Below are 26,412 nucleotides of genomic sequence, written 5' to 3'. Positions count from 1 at the left end.
GCAATGATGACTCAAGCCAGGCCTGTGTTGGTGCCCAATGATCAAGTGTGCTTCTTCTCCTGTCTTGACTACCCATCCTGATTGAATGGAGCCCAAGTCATGCATCTGGAGAGATGGAGGAAGTCCATGAAAAAGGAAAGTAACATGAATCTGTGAAAGGATGGACGTACTAGTTAATGAAAGTGTATATTTGGTATAGAGATGGTTTAAGGATGTAGTTTAAGTTGTAAGTGTGGGTAAAATGGATTCCAGTAATGAGAAATATAATGGAAAATATATAAATTATGTGGGATCTGAGTAGGACACAAATAGTATGGAATAAGGGGTGGAGATTGTATTTGGGCTAACAGAAATAGAGTTCATTTTCCCTTAGCAGCCCTCACAGTGCTGTGCTTTGCATTGGCAGCCAGGAATGTACTAATAACACACCAGTGGTTTTACTACTGCCAAACAGCAGCATCGGCACTTGTCAGAGTCCAGGGCATTCCTTTGGCTGCTCTGGCTGTCTCAAGACCCTGGCATGGGTCTCAGGGACCCTGGCATGAAGTCAAAAACATCTGTGGCTTCAATTTTAGCCTGTGGAAAAAGCTGTCAATTTTGTATGAGGAATTACAAGCCACAAGGGTTTTAGTAGTGTGATATTTGAACTAACACAGGGTAGAAAAGTAGAATTTGGGGATTTTTAGAATGGGGTTCAAGGGGGTACAAGATGGAGAAATTTGGGCGTGTCCTGGCCTTCTTCTCCTTTGTCTTGTCCTCCATGTCTTGGTGTGATGGTGGCACTCTTCTATTGGTTTAAGGTAGAGATTCACTGTCTAACATAGGTGATGGGAATTGGCAAAGAAATTGTAAATATACACACGTAGTTTTGAGTATATAAGGTGGAAGCCACCCAAGGCTCGAGGTCAGAATGCTACAGCCTCCTTGCTAGCCAGAGCTCGGCAGGTCAGAGAAAGAACGTTTAGATAAGAAAAAATAAACAACCTTGAAAACGCAATCAGAAGCATTCCAGACTCCTTCTTTGGTTGCGTCGGGCTAGGGAAGAAAAGACTCTTTACCATCTCTCAGGGTCACCCTGACCCTTAGGAACCCCAAGAGAAATCTACAGGCACTATCTCTAACATTCTCTCCCATGGCTCCTATCGAGGGAGTGGAAGTGGGCAAGATCCTGATAAGGGACACAACTAGGCCAAAATAGCTGACCCAAATAAACCAAAGGGATATTCCATACCTTATGACATCAGCTCCAATACAAAAGCCATGGGAGAGAGGAGGAATGGGGGACATTTGTTATGTTAACATTTTTGCCTTCTGGAGCAACCATTCCAGAAATGTGTTCTTCCTGGGAAGTGGCTGAATATTGCTTGCTGATGGAAGTAGATATTGTTTTCCCATTTGCTTATGCATGCAAAACTTTTTGCCTTTTTTTTTTTTTTTTTTTTTTTTTCTCTTTGCTTTTGTAAACTGCCTTATCTCAACCTACAAGTTGTTTTGCATCTTATTTTCTCTCCACTGTCCTGCTGTAAAGGGGAGTGATAGAGCAGCCTGATGGGCACCTGGCATCTAGCTATGGTCAATTCACTACACATGCACTGAAAATATTCACTGACTTCATTGATAAAGGTAGACCTGAGTCATACATATTTCTTGTCATGTACTTGTACTTTACTGTGGATCTTATATTAATGTTGTTACTTGAGCTGTTGATTGTTTATATTTTAAGTATTATCTCACTGATAGATTAATAGGACAAAAACAAGTACACTTCTAAGTAAGAGGTATGCCGTTAATCATATAGTGGACCTCTTGTGCAATTTAATATGCAGTTATTTATTTTAAGCTCATTGATTACATCTTGAGAGTATACATTCACATGTATTTGAGAATGGGCTGCATTCTCATGAAATATGTTGGGTCAGTCACAGTGGCAAATGGCATCCAAACTAGTATGGTCTTCAGCTGTCTGTATAAGTGACTTAAAAATATGACTAAATTCAGTCTGCCAAGCTAGATAGTCTTCAACCTCTCTGCTTAGTTCCCTAAGGGTGCAGCTGGCAGTGCTACTCAATCTATTCTAGAGTTATTAAGGAAGCACACAGTGTCCAGTTCTGTCTTTTTTTGGGTAAAATATTCTACCAATACCCATCTCTCTACAAATACTGAAGGTTGTACCTGGCTGTGAAAACAATTCTTGTTTGAATCATTGAGGTAAACGATTTTAAAAGTGACATGATGCTCTTCTACCTTGCAGTAAGCATATGCCATTGAGTAACATTATTCCTCAGTTTTTACCTTCCTGCTGTGATTTAGAGTCTTTACAACCTCTTCTAACTTATTACCTAGGATGTGAAAATAAATTATTTGGAGCAAAAGGATCATCTATCCAACAATTTTATCTTTCACCAAGCCAGTGGAGACAATTACCTACACTGGTGTAACAGGCAGGCACTGCACTTCTCTGAGATCTCTGCCCTCCATCCTATTTGAGGCATCTGTCAATGCTGAGAGCCCTTAGGTGTAATTTTAATTCTACAGTAAATTTATCTTTTCCTCCTTACAGACACAAGGCATGAGCAGATACAGGCAGAGGAAATTTTTGCTATGCATTTCAGTGACTCTAGAATTGAATCCTGGCCCTCTCACCTTCTCCATCTACCCCATCAGCTCTGCACCCAAGAATTTTCATTGTGGTCACTGCTATTCAGGAAAGGAAAGCTGGACAAATGAGGTCAAGTGTCAGGGGGAAAAAGCAATTTGAAACACTAGCTGATGTTTTACTACTCTGCATTACTACTTCTAGTGCCAGGTACTGTATGAGTACTTGCATAAAACTAGATTTGATCTGAGGTGGATTCCTCATTGACAAAAATGCTAGGAAGCCATTTGTAGTAACCTGACAGAATTTTTCAAACCCTGGGTAACTGAAATGTCTGCCATTCATGTCCAATATGCTTGTTTGGAATTATGAGATGCAAATAAGCAGATAAGCACTTGATGGTAGTTTAAATTCAAGTGTACAACTGAGAAAATTATTTATAAAGGTGAAAGATCTTTTTTAATGTGCTGCCACTTTGAATGACCCGTGATTATTTACACTGTATTATTGAAATATCACTGTAATCTAACTGTGGATTGTATCTCCATCCTTTTCTTCATCTTCCATAATCATTGTTTGTTCTTCTGTAAACAGCTTAGTGCCTTAAAAGGAGAAGAACACAAAAACAAACAAACAACAAACAAAAAAAAAAGTGAAAAGGTGAGTTTATTTAATATACTGCTTTCTAGAAAATATCAGGCAAAAGAGAATTTTTCAGTTCTCTCCTATTTCTTGATTTTAATGTCATTTTCCAACCTCATATGAGTTACTCCTCATTTCTTCTTGGCATTTCAGTCTCTTAATACTTACTGAGCTAGAGCTGAATCACTGCATTTTTAGCTAAAATTATTAAGCATTGTTAAATCCAGTATATTTTTGCTGCCTGTAAAAGGAGACTGAAGTTTCATTTGGGAACCTGTTTGTTAGAAAGGTTTGGGTAGCTAAATAAGACAAAGAACTTGCATGATGAAGCAAGCACTGTAATTAATCTTTGTAACAGAAACAGTTTTTATGGACATGTATGTTTTCTCCATGTATATAGTCATATTACTTAGATTTTTCAAGTGCAGGTGGCACAAGAGACATGTTAAAATATCCACATGACAAGTGCCATCTCCATTGGAATGATATAGTATCAATAAATTGCAAAAGCTACTGAACTAAGAACAGTGTGAGAATAGACTTGGATTGTAGACTATACCTCCCACAAATCTGTCACTTCTCCTTTCTCTGTGTCTCTCTTTCTCTTTTTCTCTGTTAAACCAGTAAGTCTGTCCTTTGAGGATCTGGAGGCTTTTGTATAATACCAAGGTATAACAAATATTGTAATTGCTTTCATCATTAAAAAATAAGTAAGAGTGATGTGAGAACAATGCATTAGGTACAAAATGTTTACCTATACTGCCCTTCATCTCAGTTAGCTTCTGCTTCATTTATATGCAGTTCTTGTGAACTAGCTGGTTTCAGAAGCACCATGAGATAAACTGAAAGGCATAAATTAATAACATTAATTTATGCCTTTCAGTTAATTTGAAACACAAAGGACTTCATTTGTTCAAGCAGTAATTAAGTAACTCTTGTTGTTAACTGCAAAGAATTATGCCATTTTATGGAGATGGATGCAAATACTACCAACACAGACTTCTATCCCTATAGGCAACCTAGGAAAATATAGACAAGTTTTTTGTTTTCCTGATGTCTTTGGGGTTTGGGTTGTGTGTGTTCCAAAGGGGAGTGGGGGTTATTTTTTGTTGGTTTTTATATCCTGGGCCATTTGAGGGACAGGGAAAACATAACTAGTATGTGCTTCAAATGTACTTTTAAATGTGTGATGAAATTCAATCTATGTACATTTGCTATTGAGAGAATGACAGAAATTAATGCAATTTTCAGTTGTTTTCAGTTATACCTCCAATGACACTTTGTTGCCTACTGTTGAAGCCACCTTTGAATACTTGGCATGGAATCAAAACAGCCTGCTAAGATGCTGTCTCTCTGTATAAAGCTTTTCAGAACCTGTATTCTGAATCTGTTTTCCAGTGATTAACTGCCTGTGGAAGACTTGTGCCTGTATAAGGCAAAATAACCTATGTATTTACATGCCTGAATTCCATTCCCTTCCTATTCTAAGGATGTATATTTAATTGTCAAGATACACCCAATGTACATCACTCTGCCGGTTGAAATTCACCAGTGATGGCTCCATGATTTGCTATGAAAAGCCTTTGGTTGAAGACTGGCCCAATATTTGCTACTTATTTAATTTCAGATTTATTCCATCTGGTGGCACACACAAAGAAGCTAAGCTTTTGTGGAACTGCTGTGCAAAACAGAACCCAAATTACAGACTTGGAGACCTGGGAAGACGCAGCATAACTATGTGAGCTAAGTAAATTATAGACAAACCTCTCTGTCCTGTCTCCTTGTTATTAGTCTTGCTGAAGTAAGCAGCACTCATTGCTACATGGTATTGATGCCCTGGAGTGGCTACCTAGAACAGAGGCTAGACTGAGTTAAGAGAATAAAGTGGGTATTTATTAAAGGCCTTCAATAGCTACACCTTGAGCAGTGTAAAAGCCTCACAGAGGCTACACCCAAGATGGACAGCAGTCACAGGTTTTTCAGGCAAGTATAAGTTTTGTCTGTTTGCATATCAGGGGTTAATTATCCAATTACAGCTTCAGGTAATCAAGCCATATTTCCTCAACTCGCTCCTCCCCAGTTCACTTTTGTTTATACTTTTCAGGGCCTGAGGCTGTGGTGTGTCCTTGGATTACATGCCCAGAGGGTTTCTTTTGTCTAACTAAAATGTTAACAGTTAACTACACTTCCTATGGAATTCAGAGCTATGCACTAATGCAGTGTAGGATTTGAAAAATATAAAAGCTAAAATCTTAAGGCATCAGTATCTTTTTGTGACCTGCTAATGAAGATTGCCACCATTTCCAATATTTCCCCTTCAGATCCCCTGCAAACCACTTCTATATACCAATTCAAGAAACTCCACTTAATTCTAGTAAAAGATCTTATTTAATACGAGTATTCTCTTGAACAGTTGTCCACACAAATACTTCATTGTAAATGCAGCTAAAATGGCAGATGTGTTATCCCTCTTTGTTTTGGCCAGCACTCCTAGGACAGTCCCTCTCCCTTTTGGGTGATCTGAGTGATTTTCTGTCACAAATAAAAGCAAGTTAAATGTACCATGTAAAATGAAGAAAATAATTGTAACTACTGGATGGCATGTGGTCCAAGTGAGAAGCAGAATCAGTTTTACACCTTGGGAGCACCCAATCCAATTGGGAAATGCAGTTCAAGAAAGGGGGCTACTAAGTTAGTTATCTGAAATCTCCTCTACAAGGGTCAGGCTTCTAAATGTATTCAGCCTTCAAACTTCTACTGAAGTGGCACAGTTAATGTTATGTCATGTCCATACAAATGCATCATGAGCAGATGTCTCCTTAAGTAGCAAGCTCTCTTTCAGTCAGCCAACACCTTGTCTTTCTGAAGGGATTAGACCAGAAAGCAAAATATAATCAGATTTCTAACGGCCATTTTTTCCATATCACATGATGGTAAATGGCTTGAATCTGATCCAAGCCTGTAGTCAGCTCTGGAACACTCTGTTGCCATTCCCACTTAGCATTATATAGTCCATTAACTAGATTAATGGTCTTCAGGCCTGTGGGTTTGAGCTAGAATTTAAATACATGTATAAATATGGGAACACTGTTCCTGAAATGTGACTGATGTTTCCTAATCAAATGAGAGATAACTTGCAAAATCAGTTTCAAATCCTCATTCTCTCTCATAGTCTAGAAAACCACTTAAGGCAGCTCCTTTAGAAAAATACCACACCCCTATTGAAAACCTTTTGGTGAGAAGAATGGAAGTTTAACCATTCACCTCTTCTCTCTCCCAACTTAGCTGCACGAGTTGTCCCTAGGCAGTCTGTAGGCATGTGCTGTCTTGTTGTTTTTCTGATTTGTAACCCAAGAGGTATGGCTTAGATCTAGGTGGCACCTGACAAATCGATGATTTAAGACAATGTTTTCTGCCTATTTTTTAGCTTTGTAACAGAAACATGCATGTTTCTGTGAGCCAAGTACTTGCAAGTTCTGTTGGAAATTATGGTTACATTGTATATTTACCCTCTGTTTTCTTTAGCCAGATCCCTCGGCAGATATTAACAGAACAACCTAACAATCCTTAAAATTGATCTGCAGGATGAGTTACATTTCATAATACACACAGCTAGGAAAACAGAGGTAGGGAAGCTTAGTGACTTTTTAAAACAGCAAACAGAGAAAGACTAATTTACAAATGTTTCCCAAATCAAACATGCTTCTCTTCTCACTCCTTGAAACCCAGAACTTCCAAACTGCACATTTTCCTCACAAGTGATCAGAGGTATCATATCAAAAAAAAACATATTTTCCCAGTGTTATACAAATCACTGCCATTTTGACTTCACATCTGTATTCCCTTTCCATTGTTCTGCATTAAAATGCTGATTTGTCCTTGAAATTGCTGGTGGTCCATGGAAAGTTTATAACATGCATCTCTGGGCTGCATTCCTCTGAGCTTTGAGTCCTGAACACTACTGGGAACCTCTGGAGTTCATCAGTTAGCAAAGTGATTCATTGGTAATGATCTTGCTATTGATTGTGGTAAGCATCTGACACATTACCAATATGGGTCCACCTGAGGGCTGGGGACCTCTGTTTGGATCTGACATTTCAGTTGTCTGTAGTATCTGCTCTAAAAAGGCTGGTTTTTGTGCTGTAACTAGGTAATCAGAATTACATAAATATACTTTTCCTTCATCACTGTTTAATTTAAATAAGAGAGGGAATATGTTCATAAAGCACAGTGCAGCTAAATAGCATACATTCCTGAACTCTTACTCCTGATTTTACCCAAAAAGCAGGTTAGCTCTATTTGAATGATCGACAGTAAGGTTCCCTTCCCTTCCCTTCCCTTCCCTTCCCTTCCCTTCCCTTCCCTTCCCTTCCCTTCCCTTCCCTTCCCTTCCCTTCCCTTCCCTTCCCTTCCCTTCCCTTCCCTTCCCTTCCCTTCCCTTGGCATGTTACGCAGTGTCTATTGCATGTCATGCCAGAAGCACAGAATTATCTTTAAGGGGCTGCTAATGAGAAGTTCATCACCACTTGGCTTCCTCAGTGCATATCAGGAACCACTAAATGAAGAGGGGATTGATCAGTACAGCTTTGCTCCAGGTTGTTGGAGGCATTTTAGTGCTGGTGACCTAAAAATTTCTATGTGCTTAGTTTTGAAAAGCAGGGCAGTAGTTGGCTTTTCAGAAAAGTAGGATTGCAGTTTGCAAGAGATAATCAAGTGGACTTTTCTTTCTCCCCATTCTTTTTCCTTGGAGCTTGAACATGGGATTAGACTTTTAATGAACTCCCACTATGACCAAATAGGTCCAGTTCAAGAACTGCTAAGTATATTGAGAAGAGAGCAACCTCCTTTCAGCCTTCTAAGTATATCTCTGACACTAGTGACATTTTGCTCCCACTTAGGAGAATCGTTACCAAAGTTTCTTACCTATTATCAAAGGTGGGATGTGTATTGCAGGTGTATCTTTTCTTCTGGGCTTTTTCTGCTCCAGTTCAGTGATATGAGAGACTGGAGTCACTCTCTCTCTCTGTGATTTCTCTGCGATACCATACCTTTTCAGCAGATTTTCAGACGAGTCTGACACTATGCCTGTAAGCAAGAAATAAACAAAATGCTACTTTAGCCTGTTTACATAAAAGAAACTTCCACCTGCGTAGCTCTCCCAAAGACTACTCTGAAGTACACTGCACGATCTGCTGCATGATGTGCCTACCCTACATCTCTTTCAAGTTAATTATTTCCCACAGACTCTAGAAAATTATGCTATCAGGCCAGCTCACTTCTGATTGTACATAACGCATTAAAAATCATGAGACAGATGAGTGTAATCTCCTATTCCAGAACTTTAGACATCTACACAGTAACCTAATCACACAGACACTCAGGAGGTTAGTTGGGAGCAATGCGACCACATAGAAATGGCTGTTTTAGCTAGTGAAATAATGTTTTCTTTATGATATGACAACTGCAGGAAGAAAACACAGCTCTCCAGCCTCTGAGCTGTTCTTCCTAAGAGAGAATTGCTGATGGAAGGTAGATGTGAAAACTGAACAGAATCAAATTCAATATCAATATCTCAGGTACTTGTTTTTGACTTGGTGAATTGTTGCAGATATACAGAGGAGCATACAAGTAGTTACTGGCTAATTCCTCCATGTATGTGCATCATGGGAAGAACTAAATAATATAAGAGCACAGCTCTCTTGCTGGAATTTATAACACAGAGTTCTTGTTAGCTGACAGTGACAAACTTTATTCCCACTGCTGTTCTTGGATCATTTGGTCTCAGTAGCAGTCTCCTGCTTATTCTTCCCTTCTCCAGGTTGGTGGCTTTTGGGTCTCAAACATCTGTATTTGTGCTACAGTAAGGAGCATTCCACAAGAAGCCCTTTCATTGCTGTGATGTTTTCCTGAAACACGTACCCTTTTCCAGAGTCCCTATAAACACATGATCCCTGTGATTTCCAGGAGGACAATCCCGCAGGTGGCTTGTGTGCTTGATTGGTCTAATCCCAGCCCCAGCCTCCCGCGGTGCACTGGATACAACTTTCACAAGAAAGTGCAGGGGCTAGACTTGATCCTTTTAAATTTTAGACCATATCCAACTGTGACATCTAGTATGGCTCAGCAGCTGCCAATAAATACACATCATTTCACACATAAATGTAACATTATTTATCAGCAAGACTACAAGATCCACAGAAGCATGTTTTTCAGAGCATAAACCTATCCACTTTGGTATTCTCAGAAGTGAGACCAAACCCATCAACTAACATAGAATGTCTTTGAGAAAGTCAGACTTTCTGTTCACCTGCCTTCCCAGGTGAACATGCAGAAAGCTGTGTTCCTGTCTGCATTTGAGGGGACATAACTGATTGAACACGGACTTTCACCCTGCTCCAATCCCCAGAGATTAATTGGGATTTCAAAGTCGAGAGATTTACTGCTCACCTGTTAGAGGTGGTGGAGAGTGCAAAGCCGGTGTATCTTTCCTCTTTGGCTTCTTTTGCTCCTGTTCAGTCTTCTGGGAGGCTGTGAGAGTTTTACCTTTTCTTGATTTATTTTTGAGGTCACAGCTCTTAATCAGCTGCTCTGAAAGATCTTCTGCAGAGAAAAAATACAATAGAAATTATAATTTAGGGGAGGTAAAAAAACAGATGGTGAAAAGAATCACTTTGATAATAGTGCTTTAATCCAAGAGTCCAGGAAGAAAAATCTCTTAAACATTTAGAAAGGCAACAAAAGAGGGCTCTGTGCCATAGTGCATGAGAGTCATGTGACTTAGGTAGTCCTGCTTTGTTGCTGGCAGTAGACATAAAACAGAGAGAGAGAGTTGTGGGCAGCTTGTGTTTTTACATGTCAGAGGGAAGGCTGCATCGTGTGCAGAGGTTCTATAGCCACCCCTGATTCATCCAGTGGTAACTGTGGATTGTATCTTTAAGGGTTACAAGGCCAGTTTTGTGAAGGAAAGTTTTACATATATAGGGTCAGTCTGAGCTATTTGTAAAATGAGCCAGACAGTATATTGTTACCATCAAGAGTTAACTTGATTTCTAGAGCTAATAAGCAATTGGTATTTGCTTTTTATTTTACATAACATAACACTGGATTTTTGGTTTTCCTTTAAAACAATCCTTTACTCAGATCACTCAGAGAGTCAGCAGGACTTTTTCTGCAAGGGTCTGTATTTCTGGGTGCTTATGCAAGCTGAAAATACTGAAGATCACTTTTGGTAGTACATCCCTCTCCCTCAACTCCTCTTTAGGCCTGATCTACAACCTCAGCAGTTCCTGATAATCCTTAGTTGAATCAGGTGAGTGATAAAGTGCCCCTTAACTGTGCCAGTTGGGCAGTGAAGCATCCATGAGCATACAGGGTGCTCTTGTATGGTAAAGCTAGGAGCTATTATGACCATACCAGAAACATCAGCAATCTGACCAAGGTAAGGAACAAAGGATAAGCAGTCATTCTTATTAGCCTTGGTAAGTCATTTACCCAACTGAAATGGTACCATTGTTAGGAGACATGGTACCATTGTTATGAGACATTTTCATTTTTGAAAAAATGAATTGTAGCCTGAGTGTAATAGTATTATTTTTACTAGACTTTTGGGGAAAAAGTGATGAATTGTGATGCTGCAAACAGCAATGTAGCAGCAAGGAGAGCTGTTTGAGCTCTCCTTGAAAACAGTGGGCCTCTGAGTAGGATGCCTCTTGGAGCTTGCAAACCCTCAAGTCTGCAATACTTGAAAGACTGTTGCTGACAACAAGGTCTAGGCAGATACCATCCCCACACATACATAGTCCTTGAGGTGCAGCCCATGCTGGTTGAGAAATGCTAGGGGATTTGATATGAGTACTGCACTGTGCCTGACAGGAATTTTTGATAGGTATCTTTACACTAGTTGATATAGATGTATACATCTTTTCTGATGTGCTCATGCAAGTGAATGGATTGTGGTATGAATGCTGTTATTTTGAGTATATAATTAACTCACTGTTATACTGTAGCAAATCCTATTGAATTATTTTTTAAAATATTAAATTAGTCAATGATTAAGTGCTTTTGCATCCTTTTCTTATATCCATATTCTCTGCACCCTTCTCCTCTTGCATCTCCAGTCTTCATGTAAATAATTCCAAGTTGCTTCTAATCCAATTTATTTATGTATGCATTGTCTACATAGTAAGTAATAGAACAAGCCTTGTGACTTAAGTCTGTTAAAGCTGCATTCTTATGAATTCATATTAAACCCTGCTTTTTGCCAATAACCTTGACAATGATTCTTTAAGCATTTTAAACACTCATTTGTGAACCTCTCATTAGTATCATCACAGAAACCGATATTTTGAATTCTTAAAAGCTGCTTGTTTGCCTTCAGCTGGGCTCCCCACATCGTTACCCAACCCCTGACTGCAGACTTGGATGCAATCACAACTTCAGTCCAGGCTCTTTCACACTATTTAAGGCAGCTGTTATGTCTGTGAGCCTGCAAGTAGATGTGGGAAGGATGGCCTCTGGGTTAAGTCCCTGGAGATGTGGAATTTTTTTCTGGCCTTCTTAACTTTCTTCATAGTCCTAATGAGCTCATTTACCACCCCACTGCCTCAGTTTTCCAACAGTATAATGAAACTCATTCTATATGTATTTAAATCAGCAATTTTATGGACCAACTATGGTATACCAGCAGTTGTAAAAACAGTGTCTGTGGCCAGAAATGCCATGCAGCAGAGACAGAACTTCCTTATAGTACTAATAAACAAAATTTATAAAACCTGTGGTGAAACACTTTTTTTTACAAGGAAGTGAAATTGCATTTGTCTTTCATTATTGTTGTCACAAAGGTAACAACAAGGAAACCAATTTTTCTTTCTGGGTTGCTAAATCTTCAGGACAATTTTGTAAGAGTGAAGTCGTAGCACTAGAAGCAGAGGCAAAGACCATGAATATGCAAAAAGCTTATCTATCAAACATGAAATCTGGTATTCAGGAGTATGACAGAACAAAGACAACCCTGGTATGCTCATTGTAAAAGCTATGTGAAGTAGCTTTGATTGTAAAAGGGTTTTAAAATCATGGGGATTTGGGGAGTTAGTAGGAAAGTTAGGCTTAGTAGGCCCTGGGAAAATACCCTGGGAATGTATTGGTCTTGTACTTGCTAGAACTGTACCTGTGTAGCTAGTATATGATAAATTATATAATTGTAAGATGCAGTAATTGTTTAGTAATTAAATATAATTATTGTTTAATTGTAAGGATAATCAAGCTGTGGTCAGGGGCTTGAGAAAGATCACAAGAAACTCTTGCTTGAATAAGGTCAGTGTATACAATAGAACAATATAAGTTTAATAATTAATATGTAAGTTATATAATGATAGAATATAAAATACGTTCAGCCCAAAACCATGTCGGAGTCAGATTTCGGTCTGTACCCATGATTCCCAGAGCTCTTCAATAAAAGCACCTGCATATAATCATATTCAGTGATTATGTGTGCACCTGAATGCTAAGAGCTTCAGGAAAGGAAAGTGATGATGAAGAAGAAAACTGTGGGAAATAGTAAAGGTAAGAAGATTTCCAGAAAGCAGTAAAAGCAAGCCTTAGAAAGAGCAGAAAAACTTAGAACTAGCTACAGCTGCAAAGTCTGAAGGTAGGAAAAGCTACAATAGTATAGTAAGCAAGGACATGAAACAATAGCTGGAGTTTTAGACCTTAAGATTGCAGGAAAATATACTTGGCAAGATAGTAGAAGGTTTTAAGCTTAATAATGAAGTACTGTGTGTTGTTAATAGAAAAGCAGACAAGCAAGCATTGCGTGAAGGAGGTGTATGTGTAGTTTTAGTAATTGGCTAAAACAATTGTCTGTAAGCTTTAGCAATACACTGTTGCCTAGGAAGTATTTTAAATGCTTTATAACAAAGAGGTCTTTGGCTGTTGCTGGCAGTACATGAGCTGTTGCCATCTTTCTATTGTCTCAACCATGTAATGAGGCTGATGCTGTAATAAAAGCTCAAGGAACGTCTCCCAGCAGTCCTGTTCCATTCATGAAAAGAAAAAAAATTCCCAACACAGGAAACATTTTTAGAAGCTGTCTCAGTGATGGCAAATGGAATGCTTGAAATCTTTTACTCAAATTGCATATGGAAGATATATTCAGGGAAAGCTCATCTATATCCTAGCTTACAATTTATAAGTATAAATGAAGTATAAATGAAGAAACTGCTCTACCAAGGAAAAAAAAATGACTCTTTTTCCTTTCTCCTCTTTAATTAACCTCACTCTAGAGCTTAAGATGATATTTATATGAAGGAAGAATGCTCTTTGTCTTTCCATCTGGCACTAGACGTGTCAGCAGAAGGTGTAATCTATCAGTTTTCAGTTGTATCGCTGGAGGGGAAAAAATAGGCACTGGACGGGACTTTATTATATGAAGACAACTCCAATCATTAGAGCAATGACATCATCAAACACTTACCTAAATGGTTACACTGTGAATCTTGCTTGTCCAGTCTGTCATCTGGAATATCAAGTGGCTGAACACATTCTGTTGACATCATTGAAGCAGGCTTTTCTCCTCCTATGAAGATACTATACCATATTAAGAAAAAAAATTTAAAAGAAATTCAGCAGCATGACATAAAACAGGCATATTGGTGTTACCTAACAACTGATGAGGAGTTCTTGGCTTCCAGCAGGCTGCTGACCTGATGGTTTACTCACACATGCTGCAATGCATTCATTCACTGCCTTGGTTACACACACGGTAACCTGTTTTTCCACCTACCTTGCTTAAGCAACCCACACTAGCATAGATTGTCTCTACAGAAAAGCTTTTTTTTTGAGCATACAGAAAGTACTATCTCATACACAAAGTAAATGCTAAGGAATAGGATGTTTTGTTTTGGCTTTTTCTTCTCCATTTTTTCTCAACAGTAAACTAAGGATTATATTTGATATTTATTATATGAACCAACTTTGATCATGAATTCCGTTGACTTAGTCTTTTAAGTCCAGCTCCACTAAGAGACCTTACATACCCCAGAAAATCCAGGTGCAAAGTGTTGCCTCAGAAAGATTGCCAATACCTACAGATCCCAAAGCCATCATGAAGTGAACTTACTCATCACTTTGGTAAGACCATCAGAACACATTTCACACAGCTATTTAAGTGTCCATGCTCCGTAAGTCTCACTGGATTGCTGTTTGGGCTATTTTGTCCCCCTTTACTTATAGCTGCAGTGGGTGTAGAAGTCCATCCTCACCCATCCTCCTACCTGAGCTTCCCCAGCACCTTGCAAGCTGAGACTTGATCCCAGGGCTGCCACAGATGCCACTACAGAAAGAAGAAACTTAGACCATTTTTCACTGCTGATCATTTATATCGTTGCTTAGCAGAAACTCATCAGAATGACAAAAGCAATGTTAAAGGGAAACAACCTTCAACCTGAGGGTGCAGTCCAAGTGATCTTGGTATCTTCTTTGATCCAGCAACAGCTGTGGCAGTCTTTTATTCACAGCCTCTGTTCTCCATTTTCAGGACATAAGAGCATACTATGACTTCCTTGTAAGGAGATGAAAGGGAATGAGGAAAAGAAAAAACTGGAGACATTATGAATAGAAGGTGAAAGAAGTAATTGAAAATAAAAAAAAAAGAGGAAGGGGAGGTAGAGAGGGAAAGGCAAATAAAAGAGAAAAGTAAGAAAAGAGGCAGCTGCAGAATAACAGTGGAAAGGAGGATGGGAAAACAGGAGACTAAACTGTGGGAATTTGGTTTTATCTTGCTGGAGGAAAAGAAATTACTTTATTATTTCTCTGTAAATTACAATGGTTGTTTGATGTCAAGAAACAGAACAGTAGGGGAGTCAATCTCATTTCCATGACTAAACTTGCATCTATGTAAAGAACAATTAACCCTTGAACAAAATCCATTCACAGAAATATTTGCGAAAGAAGGTAGGAAAGGTTGCACTGATGTAGTTCTTCAGTGGATGGAAACACATGTCTTAAATGCCAGTGACTTATAAATAAATGGAGTAACACTGCTGTTATGATTGTATGTGGTGGTTTAGACAAGCCCTTGCCTTTTGCCCAGGCCTCTGGCAGCAGGCAGTAGCTTTATTGAGGCAGCCAGAACCCCGAAGCTCACTCTCCTTCACAAGTTTTTTAATATAGGCTGATTTGTTCTATTATAGAATTAATTATTTATTTAATAGACATAAAACTAGGAGACATAAGATTTTAAACAAATTAATACTATGCAGAAATAAAGACAAAAATAAAAAAGACTACTAGCAGACATACAGAGTGAGGTTAAAGGTACCTATTAATGTTACAGCTAGCAAAGAAATAATATAACTTAGGATTCAATGTATCTTACAGTCCAGTTGATGGTGGGGCACATATCAAGATCCTTTCCCTTAATCCCCAGGGAAGTAAACATGGATTTACATCCAAAGTCCAGGGAGAAATCTTCCACACTTTCAGGGTGTATGTGTAGAAGGCTTCTACCTCTGTGATAACTCATACATTTTTTATAGTTTGTAAAACAGTGTCTCTCAGTCTAGAATATTTCCTTTATCTCTTCCCACATCTGCTCTCCAGACTAAGATGCTGATTCTTAGCTGAGGTCTGACCACTTTTGGACCAGGGATGAGTTCTTGCTGGGCCTTTCAGCCCCTAGGTTATCTCTTTATGGACCAACTGTCAGTGGTAGAGAGGAGGGTGGGATAGCTATCCTTTCACAACTGCTTGGCAGAATCAAATTTGACTCAACTGATGTCAACATCAAAAGTTGATGTTGACTGATATTGTACATAGGGGATTAAATTCCCTTATGTTTCACTACTTAAAATTTACAAAAAAATGTAATATTCTACAAATTATTAAGATCTTACTGAATCAGGTCTTGATGAGGAATCTCACCTCCAAATGTTTACTATAGAAATGTCCCAGTCCAGCCTCACATCTGCACTAAAGTGTTATACTGCCTGAAGGCTCATTTGCCTTCACTACAACAAAAACCCTTCACTTAGGAAGACTACAGAAAGCAATCTTTGAAGGCACCTTAACATGGTTGCTCTTTTTATTTGCTATATAAGTAAGCTATAGCTGTGGTTTAAAATAAAGCAGACATAATTTTGTTTAATACAAAATTTATTATCTGTCCATATGAAGGCTTGCACTGCATTTTGTGACTTAAGAGAGTTTAATTCTTTCAATGCCATTTGATTTTATTGGATTTGATTAGGACATGCTGGCTAAATATTATGACTGTAGATAAAATGTTCATTTCTGAAGAATACTCTGTTTACAAGGTTTTCAGTGAAATCAGGGATATTATTCAGATACTCTGGACATTTTTGGTTTTAACATGTCTTGAGGCAAAAAAAGGCTGGGTATAGATAGAAAAATTTAAATGTAAAATTGGTAGTAAATTATATTTGCTGGAAATAATTTATAAAATATAGTTAAAATTGGTTAGAGTCCAATAAGTTGTTTCATTGAATTATTTCACCCAATAAAAATTAAGCTTTGTAAAGAGGATTGCTTCATTATTTTTTCTTATTGTGGTACTTTGGAAAATACTATTCTAAAATACATCTCTTAGGTCTGTGTTCATATTTTCATTGTCACACATGCTAAGCCATTGGCATCCTTCAGTGCTTTAAAATTCTGGTTTACGGGCTAACTTCTGACACTCTCCTTCCATTTCTTTTCCAAGTGTGCCCTGAAGTCAGCATTGCCTTGCTTACTCAAACACTGCACTTCGTGACAGTCTGTATGACAAAAGAATAAAAAGATAAAATTTACCAAAATATATAATGGATTTTGGTATCTTGGGTTTATGTACATTGTGTATGATGTGTGAACCTTTGAGTGCTGTTACGTCCTGTCACCATAGATTACACACAGAGCTCGCCTTCAAAGGAAAGTTGCTGTATGTGACCATTGTAATGGTGGTTTTCCCAAACCACTGAAATCAGTTCCTGCCACTAAGGTAACAGATTCCCTAGCTACATTCCCCTGGAAGGTAGCCTGCTATGGGGACTGTATGAAGCATTAATATGGCTTTAAAAATTGAAGCATGTTCTCAGATTTTCAGACATTAAGAGCAACACTTTTCCTAGCAGCCTTCACATTAGCACAGTTTGCACTCTCTGCTTGCATCAGTCACCTTGGTAGCAAATGCTTGCTATTCATGTCATTAAGTTGTTTCTTCTTGCACTCTGTTATGTCTCTTGATGTAATGATCCACATTCATCCTTTATGCATTTCTAATTGTTACATTGGAGGCCTAGTCCACACACAATAGAAAATACTTCCTGAGATGCTACAGATTTTCCTATATGATTTAGGATTCAATTGTCATTTAGCCAGAGACTTTTGTACAGTGCATTTAGGCTGTACCACCTTCTTCAGAGATATGTGCCTAAATGGGTCACCTGAAGTCTCTTGTTTCTTGGAAAAGAGAGAGCTGATAAAGACAGCTGAAATGCTTTCTTAAGGTTGAGGCAAGTTCTAGTTTTGCCTACATAGTTTTGCATTGCTCCTTATTAAAACTTTTGGCATGAAATTGGATTGGCTCTACTTACAGACAGAGGAGGGCAACAAACAGTAAGGCAGACTGAAAAGTGCAAGTATTACTAAAAGCTGCTTCAGCCTCATGTGAATGAAATCTCATGCTGAATCACTGTCATATAACAGCATGACTCCTTTGGGCATACACCCTTGTAAGATATGGTGATTCAGATGAAAACTATCTGAACTTTTCACTTTCTGGATATCAGCTTTGGATTTTTAGATAGGTTAAAGCACATATTAATTTTTTTTTCAAAATTCTCAGTTGTTGTACCCACTTGAATAAAGTGCCCAAATAAAGCTAAAGCTATGACTCACTAGCATACTTCTAAAACACACAAATACTTGCAAGTATATGATTACTTTCTTTGCTTAAATTTTTGGTTTCCGTAACAAAATTCACTAATGAAACCAGTCCCAGGCTTCAGTTAGGTAAAAATACTTTGCTAGAGACAGATAAAGAAGCCTGTTTTAGTTTACTCTTTTAGTGCACAATTAGTTTAATGTAGACGTGTGTGAGGTTATGCAAATCTTTCAAGGCAATCTGATAATGTGACATTTAAACTGACTTAAAATGAAATCTCATGAGAAAAAACTTACTGTGTAAGATAGAAAATAAAAACTTTGAGAACAAAACTAAAGGGCTGGACTTATTTTTCATTTGATCTTGAATTAGGCATGGAAATGGCTTGGGGGAAAGAAAAACTCCATTTCTCTTAGGGTTTGAAGGGTTGTAGGGGCTATGCAACTACATGAATATTAGCTACTACAGGTAGTTGTATGTAATCTGAAGGGACAATACAGTTCTCAAATGAATCAGCCATAGGTGATCATTCTTACCTACAAGATGGAGAAATGAAGTTTTGATGTGCAATTCTTATAAAAGTTTGCAGGGGTTATTTGTGGGCATCAGTGTCAATACTCCTCATCATTGTACATTAAGGCTTGTGATTTCTTTGTATATTGAATACTTAGAATTTCTGAACTGGCCCTTTATAAAGTATCCACAACCTGTGCCTCTGAAGATTTTATTAGACCATGTGGTGTATGAGGTTTTGTACTTTTTTTTCTTGTTCAGGAGAGTGTTTTGTTTCTACAATTGACAAAATCCTGAAGAAAAATGTGCTTATTCCCAGTGCATGCATAATTATTAAACAAATCACTGGCATGTTGACAAGGATGCTAGATAAAGTACTTTTGAAAGCATCCTTATTGGGTGACAGCAGTCAATCTGAATTTAATAACTTCATTTTGATAGCTGGTAATTATGTTGCCACAGAAGCCTGTTTGGCCCTGTGTACTTATCTTCTGAAGCCAGAGCAACTCCCAAGAAGAATAGAGGGAAGAAGAGGCAGAAACAGAGGCAACTAAGGTCCTAGGGTGGTACAGTGTGCACACTTCTTTGTCCTCATTCTCATAGGTAGAGCCTGACCTTGCTGCTGGTGGTGTACTCAATAGCTGGGAATGGAAGTAAATAGGGAGTATGTCACAGGCTGCTGCCAAATGCAGACATGAAGCAGAGGCTGGACTTCATTAGTTACAGTCCAGTCTGGACAAAAAGTAGCATTTTGCTGCCCTGCCCAAAGAGCTGCTTTGGCATGGAGGTTTACTCTTTAAGACTGGTGCCTCTTCTCCCCACTAAGCATGCACTTACAGTTTCCTGGGGGTTTGATTATTAAATTATTTTATATTTGTTTTCCCCTTTCTGTCTGGTTACAATGAGCACATAAGCAAGGAGGGACAGAAGGCTCCCAGTGTCCTCACCTGCTCCTTTAGCCCTGCGAATATGTGGGAGGCAAAGGGCAAGATCTGTCCTTCCTTCTGTAGCATGCTCCCTGTGGAGGGCTCTATAGTGTGAATAGGCCCCTTATTTGCTTGAAGTAATTTACAAATGCAGAAAGAAGGAATAAGATTGGATGAAGCCATCTTGCACAAATCTGGCCTATGCAGAAATCATGTGAAACAGGTCAGGAGTCAAGGGGAATGGTACAACATCTGGCTGAATTTGGCTTCTTCCATCTGCACTCAGCAAGCAGCCTTAGTACCTTTATCAGAAAATAGGCACCTTCACCCATACCCCATCCTATCTCAGCCCCATTACAACTGCTTCCTGGAAAATCATCTGAATAAAGCAAGATTACAAGTCAGAGTAGAAAATAGATGTCCTACAAGAAGAAATTCTCAGTGTTGCTGCTCTGCACTCCAAACATTTAATTACAAATTTTACTATATATTTAACATTATTCTATTGGAGTGAAACATTCTGGGGTACAGGAGACAGCTTCATGTTAATGGACAAACTTTCTTCTTCAGTTACTTAGGCACTAGGCTGCTCTCCACAGGTATACTGTCAGATTACTCTGATGTTCACTTTTATAAAGCATATTTAAATCTTCTTAGCAAACACTTAGATATTTGAAAGCCTGATATGACTGCCTCCCTCTACACAAAACTTTTGCTACTAATAATAGCATGGATGCAGAAATACCACAGAATTGTCTTGGAGCAGTTTCTTCTCATAGTTAGTGTGCTTCTGGATGCTATTTCAAAAAATTGTGGCTGGTGGTAGACAAATTCCCACTACTAGCTTGTAAAATAAACTTGTAAAATAAAAACATTTATTTGGTTGATTTTAAAAAAATGCAATATACATTTGCACAAGTTCTGGTTACAAAGTCTTTGGAGATCATCCTCCCTAACTTTTTCCTTGAGGTACAAATTAACCCCTTGCACATGGCAGACTTAGTAGTGAGATAAGAAGTCCTTATACCAGCTCCCACTTTGCTGACTTACAAATTTGGTATTGAACTGTCCTAGCAGTTAGTGCTTTATTTTGCTCTAAAATGCTCTCATCCCCATTTCCCTATCCACAAATCCCATACTCAGCTAGGTCATACCTCAACTTTCCCCACACAGGACCATCCCCAGCCCATTCCATATGCAGTGGGGAATTTCTGGTGTTTTCCTGCTCATCCCCAGAGGTGATAAGGCAACTTGCTGGTGGTGGCTGCTAAAAAAACCCAAAACAAATAAACAAATCCACACACGCCCTCAAAAAAAAGGAAATCAAGAAGCCAGCCATTCAGGAGGAAAACACATTTCAGAAGTACTTACTGAGTGGTTGAAGGGAAGGTGCTGTTTGTTGTCAGGGCTTACTGGAGGATCTTTCTGTACTGGGGCTGCAGCTGATGCTCTTGCCCGTCTTATCTAGAATAAGTGGAAGCTGTCGCTGTGGCAAGGCCACACTCAGGCATCCTCCTGGAGGTTAAGGAACAGCACCACCACTCTCTGCCCCACCAGCAGCTTCTAATCCTGTTTCCTTTCTCTTCCAGAAGTTGCAGGGGCCAAAGGAGAGGCAACAAGATGCGTGGGAGACCAGCAGTGCCTCAAGGCTGAGGCATCATTCCTGCCAGATGACCAAGATCCACAGATGCTGGTGCTCTCAAAGAAGCAATAGAGGATGTGAAATCTTCAGCACAGAGAGCCAAAAGGTGAGCTGCAGCTGCTACTAGAGCTAGGTGTCTAGAGCTGCAAAGAAAATCACAAGGGGAGGGAGTAGGGCTGATGCTGTCAGGGTCCCAGGAGAAAGCTGAGAATAAAAGTAGAGCAAGAAGGCAGGGCACACACCTGGAGAATTACCATAAACATAGAAACTGATGGACACTGTCTCCAGCACTGAGATTCAGTGATGACTGCATTTTTTTTTGTGTGTATATATAGATCCACAACTGGTTATACAAGCATGGTGTTTATGGGGCCAAGCAGGGAGTCATCCATGGCTGCCAGTTGTTTGCCAGCAGAGACTAGTCTCTCCTATTTTAGCCCATGTCTTTGGATGGAACTGTTATTTCAGTTGAAGGAAAGAGATAAAAACATGCCTGACATTGGAAAAACTCTGGAAGAAATACTATAGTCTGTGGTGGGACTGTGAACTGCCCCTCTCTCAGTATTAAGCTGCAACAAAAAAGCCTTTGTCTGTAAAAACTGTGACAGCTCTCAGTTGTCTTTATCTTCTCTTCTTTTCCCCCCACTCAGTGACTGTAATTCAAAAGTGCCAGTATGCACGGCATACTTTCTTTCATAAACACTACAGAAAACCCAAACAGGTAAAGTGCTAATTGCCAGCCCTGCAAACCCGTGGGTCCTTTGGGTATCATATGTGGTTCTACAAAATGCCAAGCATGTTAAATGCTCTAAAGGAGCTACCTAAAAGAACTGTGAGCTTTCTTCATCAATGCCTGGGAGAGACAAGTACATTCATTTGCTTGCAAAGTGTGCTTATATGTCTCAGTGGTGCACCTTTAAAAGCAAGTTCATAAATGCTTAAATTATTCCTGAAGAAATGGAGCAGAGATTCCTAAGATTTTTTTGGTGAAGATTAATATCTCTAAATTTAAAAAAAATTAACTAAAGATCCCAAACCACCAAACTCCTCAAATCACACAAAGCCCAACCTTGCTTTTTATGAGTTGTCCAGCTCCACCATTGTCCAGAACTCTCTGTTTCAGTGAATTTTAAATTAAAAACTCTCTAATTTTCACTGAAATATATTTTACTTAAACACAATTATTTCATATATTTTCTATGAAGTCAGAAAATCAGAATGAGGTGAATGAAACAAAGTGGTCAAATCAGAAATACTTTTTGAAACTCAGCTGAAGATTGCCTTTTTATTGTCCTGATTGAAAAAGTCAGCCAGTCATTTATAGCACTAAAGAATCCCCTGAGGACAAGAAAATAATTTCCTGTTCTAGGCACCAGATCCCAGGGTTGCTTTGGGAATGTTACAATTTAGGTTTGTTCAAAAGGAAAGGAGCCTATCAGCTATCTCAGCAAGATCACACATCCAACCCTGGTCACCTTTTATGTTTATTAGCTACCATAATGCTAAGCATTTAACTGCAGCAGCAGATTTATCCCAGTCTCTACAGAATATCTCTTGCTTTATCAGTGTGATGGAGGATTTACTGTCAGATGTGGTCTTTTAAATCTTTACAGTTGCTGTCCTGCTTGTAGGAGGGTTGGGACTCCTGCTGTATTTCTAATCTTCTCTATTCAGTTATTTCACAAACACAACCTGGAAAATAGTCTGAGTTTGGAATAAATCTTCATTTTAATCCTCTTCACATGTACACAGGCACTCCCAGTCTTGGGAAAGGTAGTTATTGGAGAACTACTCATGTAATTAAAGCTAATAACATGTCTGAAAGTTTCCAGGCTACTGCTTTAGAAGACAAGCAATGCAAAAGGAAAGGAGGAAAAGATCTAACAAAAAATTCAGGTAAATACAATACACATACACACACACATATATATGCACACATATGCCTATATGTACATATATACATGCACGTATGTATATATAATTAGAACCTTACTGTGCATTTGTTATTGGTCATAGATGTGGAACAGAGCATCTGATGCTACTTAAAGAGGGTAGAATGAGTTTGCTGGAAAGGAGAGAACCAAGAACATTAGAGATCACCAGGTAAGTGACATCACAGTACCTTCCCATACAAAAATTTTGTCTCTAAAGAGTTAAAGGTGAGCATTATTATCAGTACCAGGAAGGCCTGTTGCCTTAAAGATTATATAGTTGTCACCTCTGTATGTTCCATATCTACTGCAGATGGCTATGAAAATCTTACAAAATAGTATACTACTAACCTTGTGTATGATCCAAGACACATGTACCACTGTGGCTCTGTGGGGGTTTGTTACATTACGTTTACATTAAGGTAAGATTTTACTATCAACCCTGGCACTACTTTCAGATTAAGCAAGAGATGCTGATAAGGTGAAAATGAAGTGCTATTTTATTTTATCCAAAAAGTGTTGATGATTCAGCCTCAAGCACTTCTCTATGCAGTAGCATGTGGTTACATCCAATATAATACTTACTCCAGGTAAGAAAACTCAGGGCTCACACTCTCCTGAAGTGCTTAAACCCACCTTCAGCCTGTGCTCTGACTGTGTTGAAAGTTTACTGTGCATAAAGTTTGTTCCAGATTTATGTTAACTCATAAGCTGCTGCATGCATGTTCACACCCAAAGTAAATGTATATGTGGAAAATTAGAGAATTGTACCTTGTAAATAACAATTTATTAATTTAGTCCCTTTATAAATGTTGCCATATGTATATAACAGACTACAGTGGATTACATCATTTACTTTGCAGCCGCAACAATTTGATCAATAGGTCAGTGGGCTGTGCTGGATTTTTAATCAAACAGATTGTCTACTGCACAGTCAACACTTATCTTTGGCAGTTTCCCTTTAAGTGGAGGTTAAAAGTGCAGAAGATCAAAACCTGCACTCAGTGCACCTCACTTTTCAGACTTGCTATTATAAACTTTTACATTTCCCCCTATATGTAATTGTATATCCATACAGGGACACAGGTTGCATTTATCACAGACACAAGCATAAAGATATGTCATATTTTTGAAAAAAGAAGGCTTGATGAAAGTTATTGCCACATCCTGAAAAACAGCATTTTTGTCCCAGGTCCAAGAGGGAAATAATTTGTGTTTATTTTACTGCTGAGTAAAGCCTTCAAGGCTGTAACACTAAGGCTCAGAGGAGTCTCGGGTTTGTATCTACCCTGACAGATGACTCTCATGGAAATGTCTTTCCTGCTGTCACTAGAAAGGTTGGGGGCATTACAAAGGAAACCTAAAAGTCTGGAAGACTGTAGCCCCATTTAGAGAGGCAAAGGAAATTTCTATGTCAAGTATGAGGGTTATGCCCAGATTCCCTGTGCAAAGCCAAGGCAAAAAAGCTATCACACTAAGCTGACAAGAAAATTATTATGGTTTAACCTGTGCTTCACATTTGGACTAAAAATTAACACTTTCTGATGTATCTAGTTTACAACAAAGTCTTCCTTCTTATTTCAGGAGAAGCAACCCAGGAGAAAACATGGAAAGAAAAAGATGTGGCTTTTCATAAGGGAAAAATATTTTCAAGTTTGGTGCTTGTAAATATTCCAATGCACAATTTTCATTAACCTTTATGTCAGAGGGCTTTGGGAGAGTTAATTTTAGGGAAATACAGGTGTAAAATCCAGCAAATGCCAGATGGTAGTGAAAAATTGTATTCCAGGGAGACTTAGAACAAAGCAGTAGCAGATGACCTCTGACCCATGTAATTTGTGCTTCTCCATATACCCATCAGTCTTATGCAGCATGGAGCAGGGTGAGAGCTGAGATGAGGTTAAAGCTGGCCTTTACCTCCTAGAGAAGTCTTTCTCCCTCCCTTTCCAAGGCATTAGAGCTGTAGAATTGCTCATTTTCCTGGAGTTGCTGTTTCTTACTCTTAGTTCTTGCTCCAGTTAATTATGTGCTGAAACAGTGTCTTCCTGTGCATGGATACAAATGGGTTTGTCTGCTAAAACACTGTTAGCTTGTCAAGATTACATAATTTCCAACTCTACATCCAAGGATCTTTTTAAATAGCATCACCGTCCTCCTGCACTTAGAGCTTAAAATATTAGACAGCTTCAAAAACACCACTGTTCACTCTCCTTTTTAACACCCTCCACATGGTCTGCGTTATTTTATTAGACTGAGAACCTGGAAAGAAAACAACTTCTCTGTCTGGAAATAGCACATGTGAAGGTGAGAAACATCAGCATCTACAGCATACGCCTATCTCTCAGACTAGAGACAGAAACTCATTAGTGAACTTGGGCTGTCCCTCAGGCTTTTTGTTCCTTGCAGCAGGATGGCAAGAGTTCTAGATGTCTGACACTGTCTCTGAACTTCCCTGGCAAAGAATATTTCTGCATGTGTTATCCAATAAACAGTTTATTGAAAGAGGAATACACTAGACATGATTGAAACCACACCAAAACTCTATCAACACAGGACATGAAACAAAGAAGCAAGGAGCAGAGTGATCCACATAAGAGGGTCCTCAAAGAAACTCAGGGAAGGTGAATACTTCCTCCTCTCAAACCTCCCTGAGTTTCCAGTTTACTGCAAGCATCTTGAAAAATCCTTACTCACTCTCTGTTCTTAACATTACAGCAGCACCACAAACATTTTGGTAGTTACTGCCCTGTCATGCATTGAGAGACTGCATTGCTGTGCTGACAAACTTCCAGTTTGGAGGTGACTCAGGTATTGAGAAGGCTATATGGCTGACTTGTTCAGCATTGCTCAGTCAGTGGTAAGGTGTAAGCATCTATGCATTTTTTAGCTCTTCCCCTCTGTAGGAAGAGACAAAAGCATACCTTTCCATTCCCTGAGGTATTTGTTTTTTTCCTTACAGATTGAGAAAAAGACTTACAGTCTGAAAAAATCAGTAGATGAAAAACTGTAATAGTTTAATTGTTGCTGGCTAAAGAATATAGAGGATGAGATTTCAAGGGACCTGTCATGGCCTTGTTACTTCATTCTGGGTATCATCAGGGATTACTCTAAGTCCTCACCTGGTCAACTGGCTGGCCAATCAGAGCCATGACAGACATCATGTAGTCCTGATTTCTGAGGAGCGTAGTTCTTCTGAAAGCTGTCCAAAGAGCTGAGGGGAAACAAGAGGACATTGGAACCTGTGCTGGATCCTGAGAAATATTAGCTGGTCCAGAGGACAACAC

The 26,412-nt window shown here is 38.9% G+C and overlaps 1 protein-coding gene across 1 annotated transcript; it reads right to left on the bottom strand.

The window, feature by feature from the left end:
- Positions 1–1,806: 1,806 nt before the first annotated feature.
- PPP1R17 (protein phosphatase 1 regulatory subunit 17) lies at positions 1,807–21,370 on the bottom strand. Its single transcript, XM_021540508.2, has 5 exons — positions 20,927–21,370; positions 13,710–13,822; positions 9,686–9,838; positions 8,162–8,323; positions 1,807–3,198 (listed from the first exon to the last, which is right to left on the bottom strand). The coding sequence occupies exons 2-5, from the start codon at positions 13,789–13,791 to the stop codon at positions 3,122–3,124; spliced, it is 474 nt and encodes a 157-aa protein (XP_021396183.2). The 5' UTR covers positions 13,792–13,822; positions 20,927–21,370; the 3' UTR covers positions 1,807–3,121.
- Positions 21,371–26,412: the final 5,042 nt, after the last annotated feature.

The sequence above is a fragment of the Lonchura striata genome, chromosome 1, assembly GCF_046129695.1.
Source record: "Lonchura striata isolate bLonStr1 chromosome 1, bLonStr1.mat, whole genome shotgun sequence".
NCBI classification, from domain to species: domain Eukaryota; kingdom Metazoa; phylum Chordata; class Aves; order Passeriformes; family Estrildidae; genus Lonchura; species Lonchura striata.
This window is presented reverse-complemented; position numbering and strand designations above follow the sequence as displayed.

Bases quoted from the DNA above. Each gene is read 5' to 3' on its own strand.
- PPP1R17 (XM_021540508.2), bottom strand. From the start codon at position 13,791: ATGATGTCAACAGAATGTGTTCAGCCACTTGATATTCCAGATGACAGA. The intron at 9,839-13,709 runs GTAAGTGTTTGA...TTTTCTCTGCAG, and splicing joins TTCACAGTGTAACCATTTAG to AAGATCTTTCAGAGCAGCTG. The intron at 8,324-9,685 runs GTGAGCAGTAAA...TCTTGCTTACAG, and splicing joins CTCTCCACCACCTCTAACAG to GCATAGTGTCAGACTCGTCT.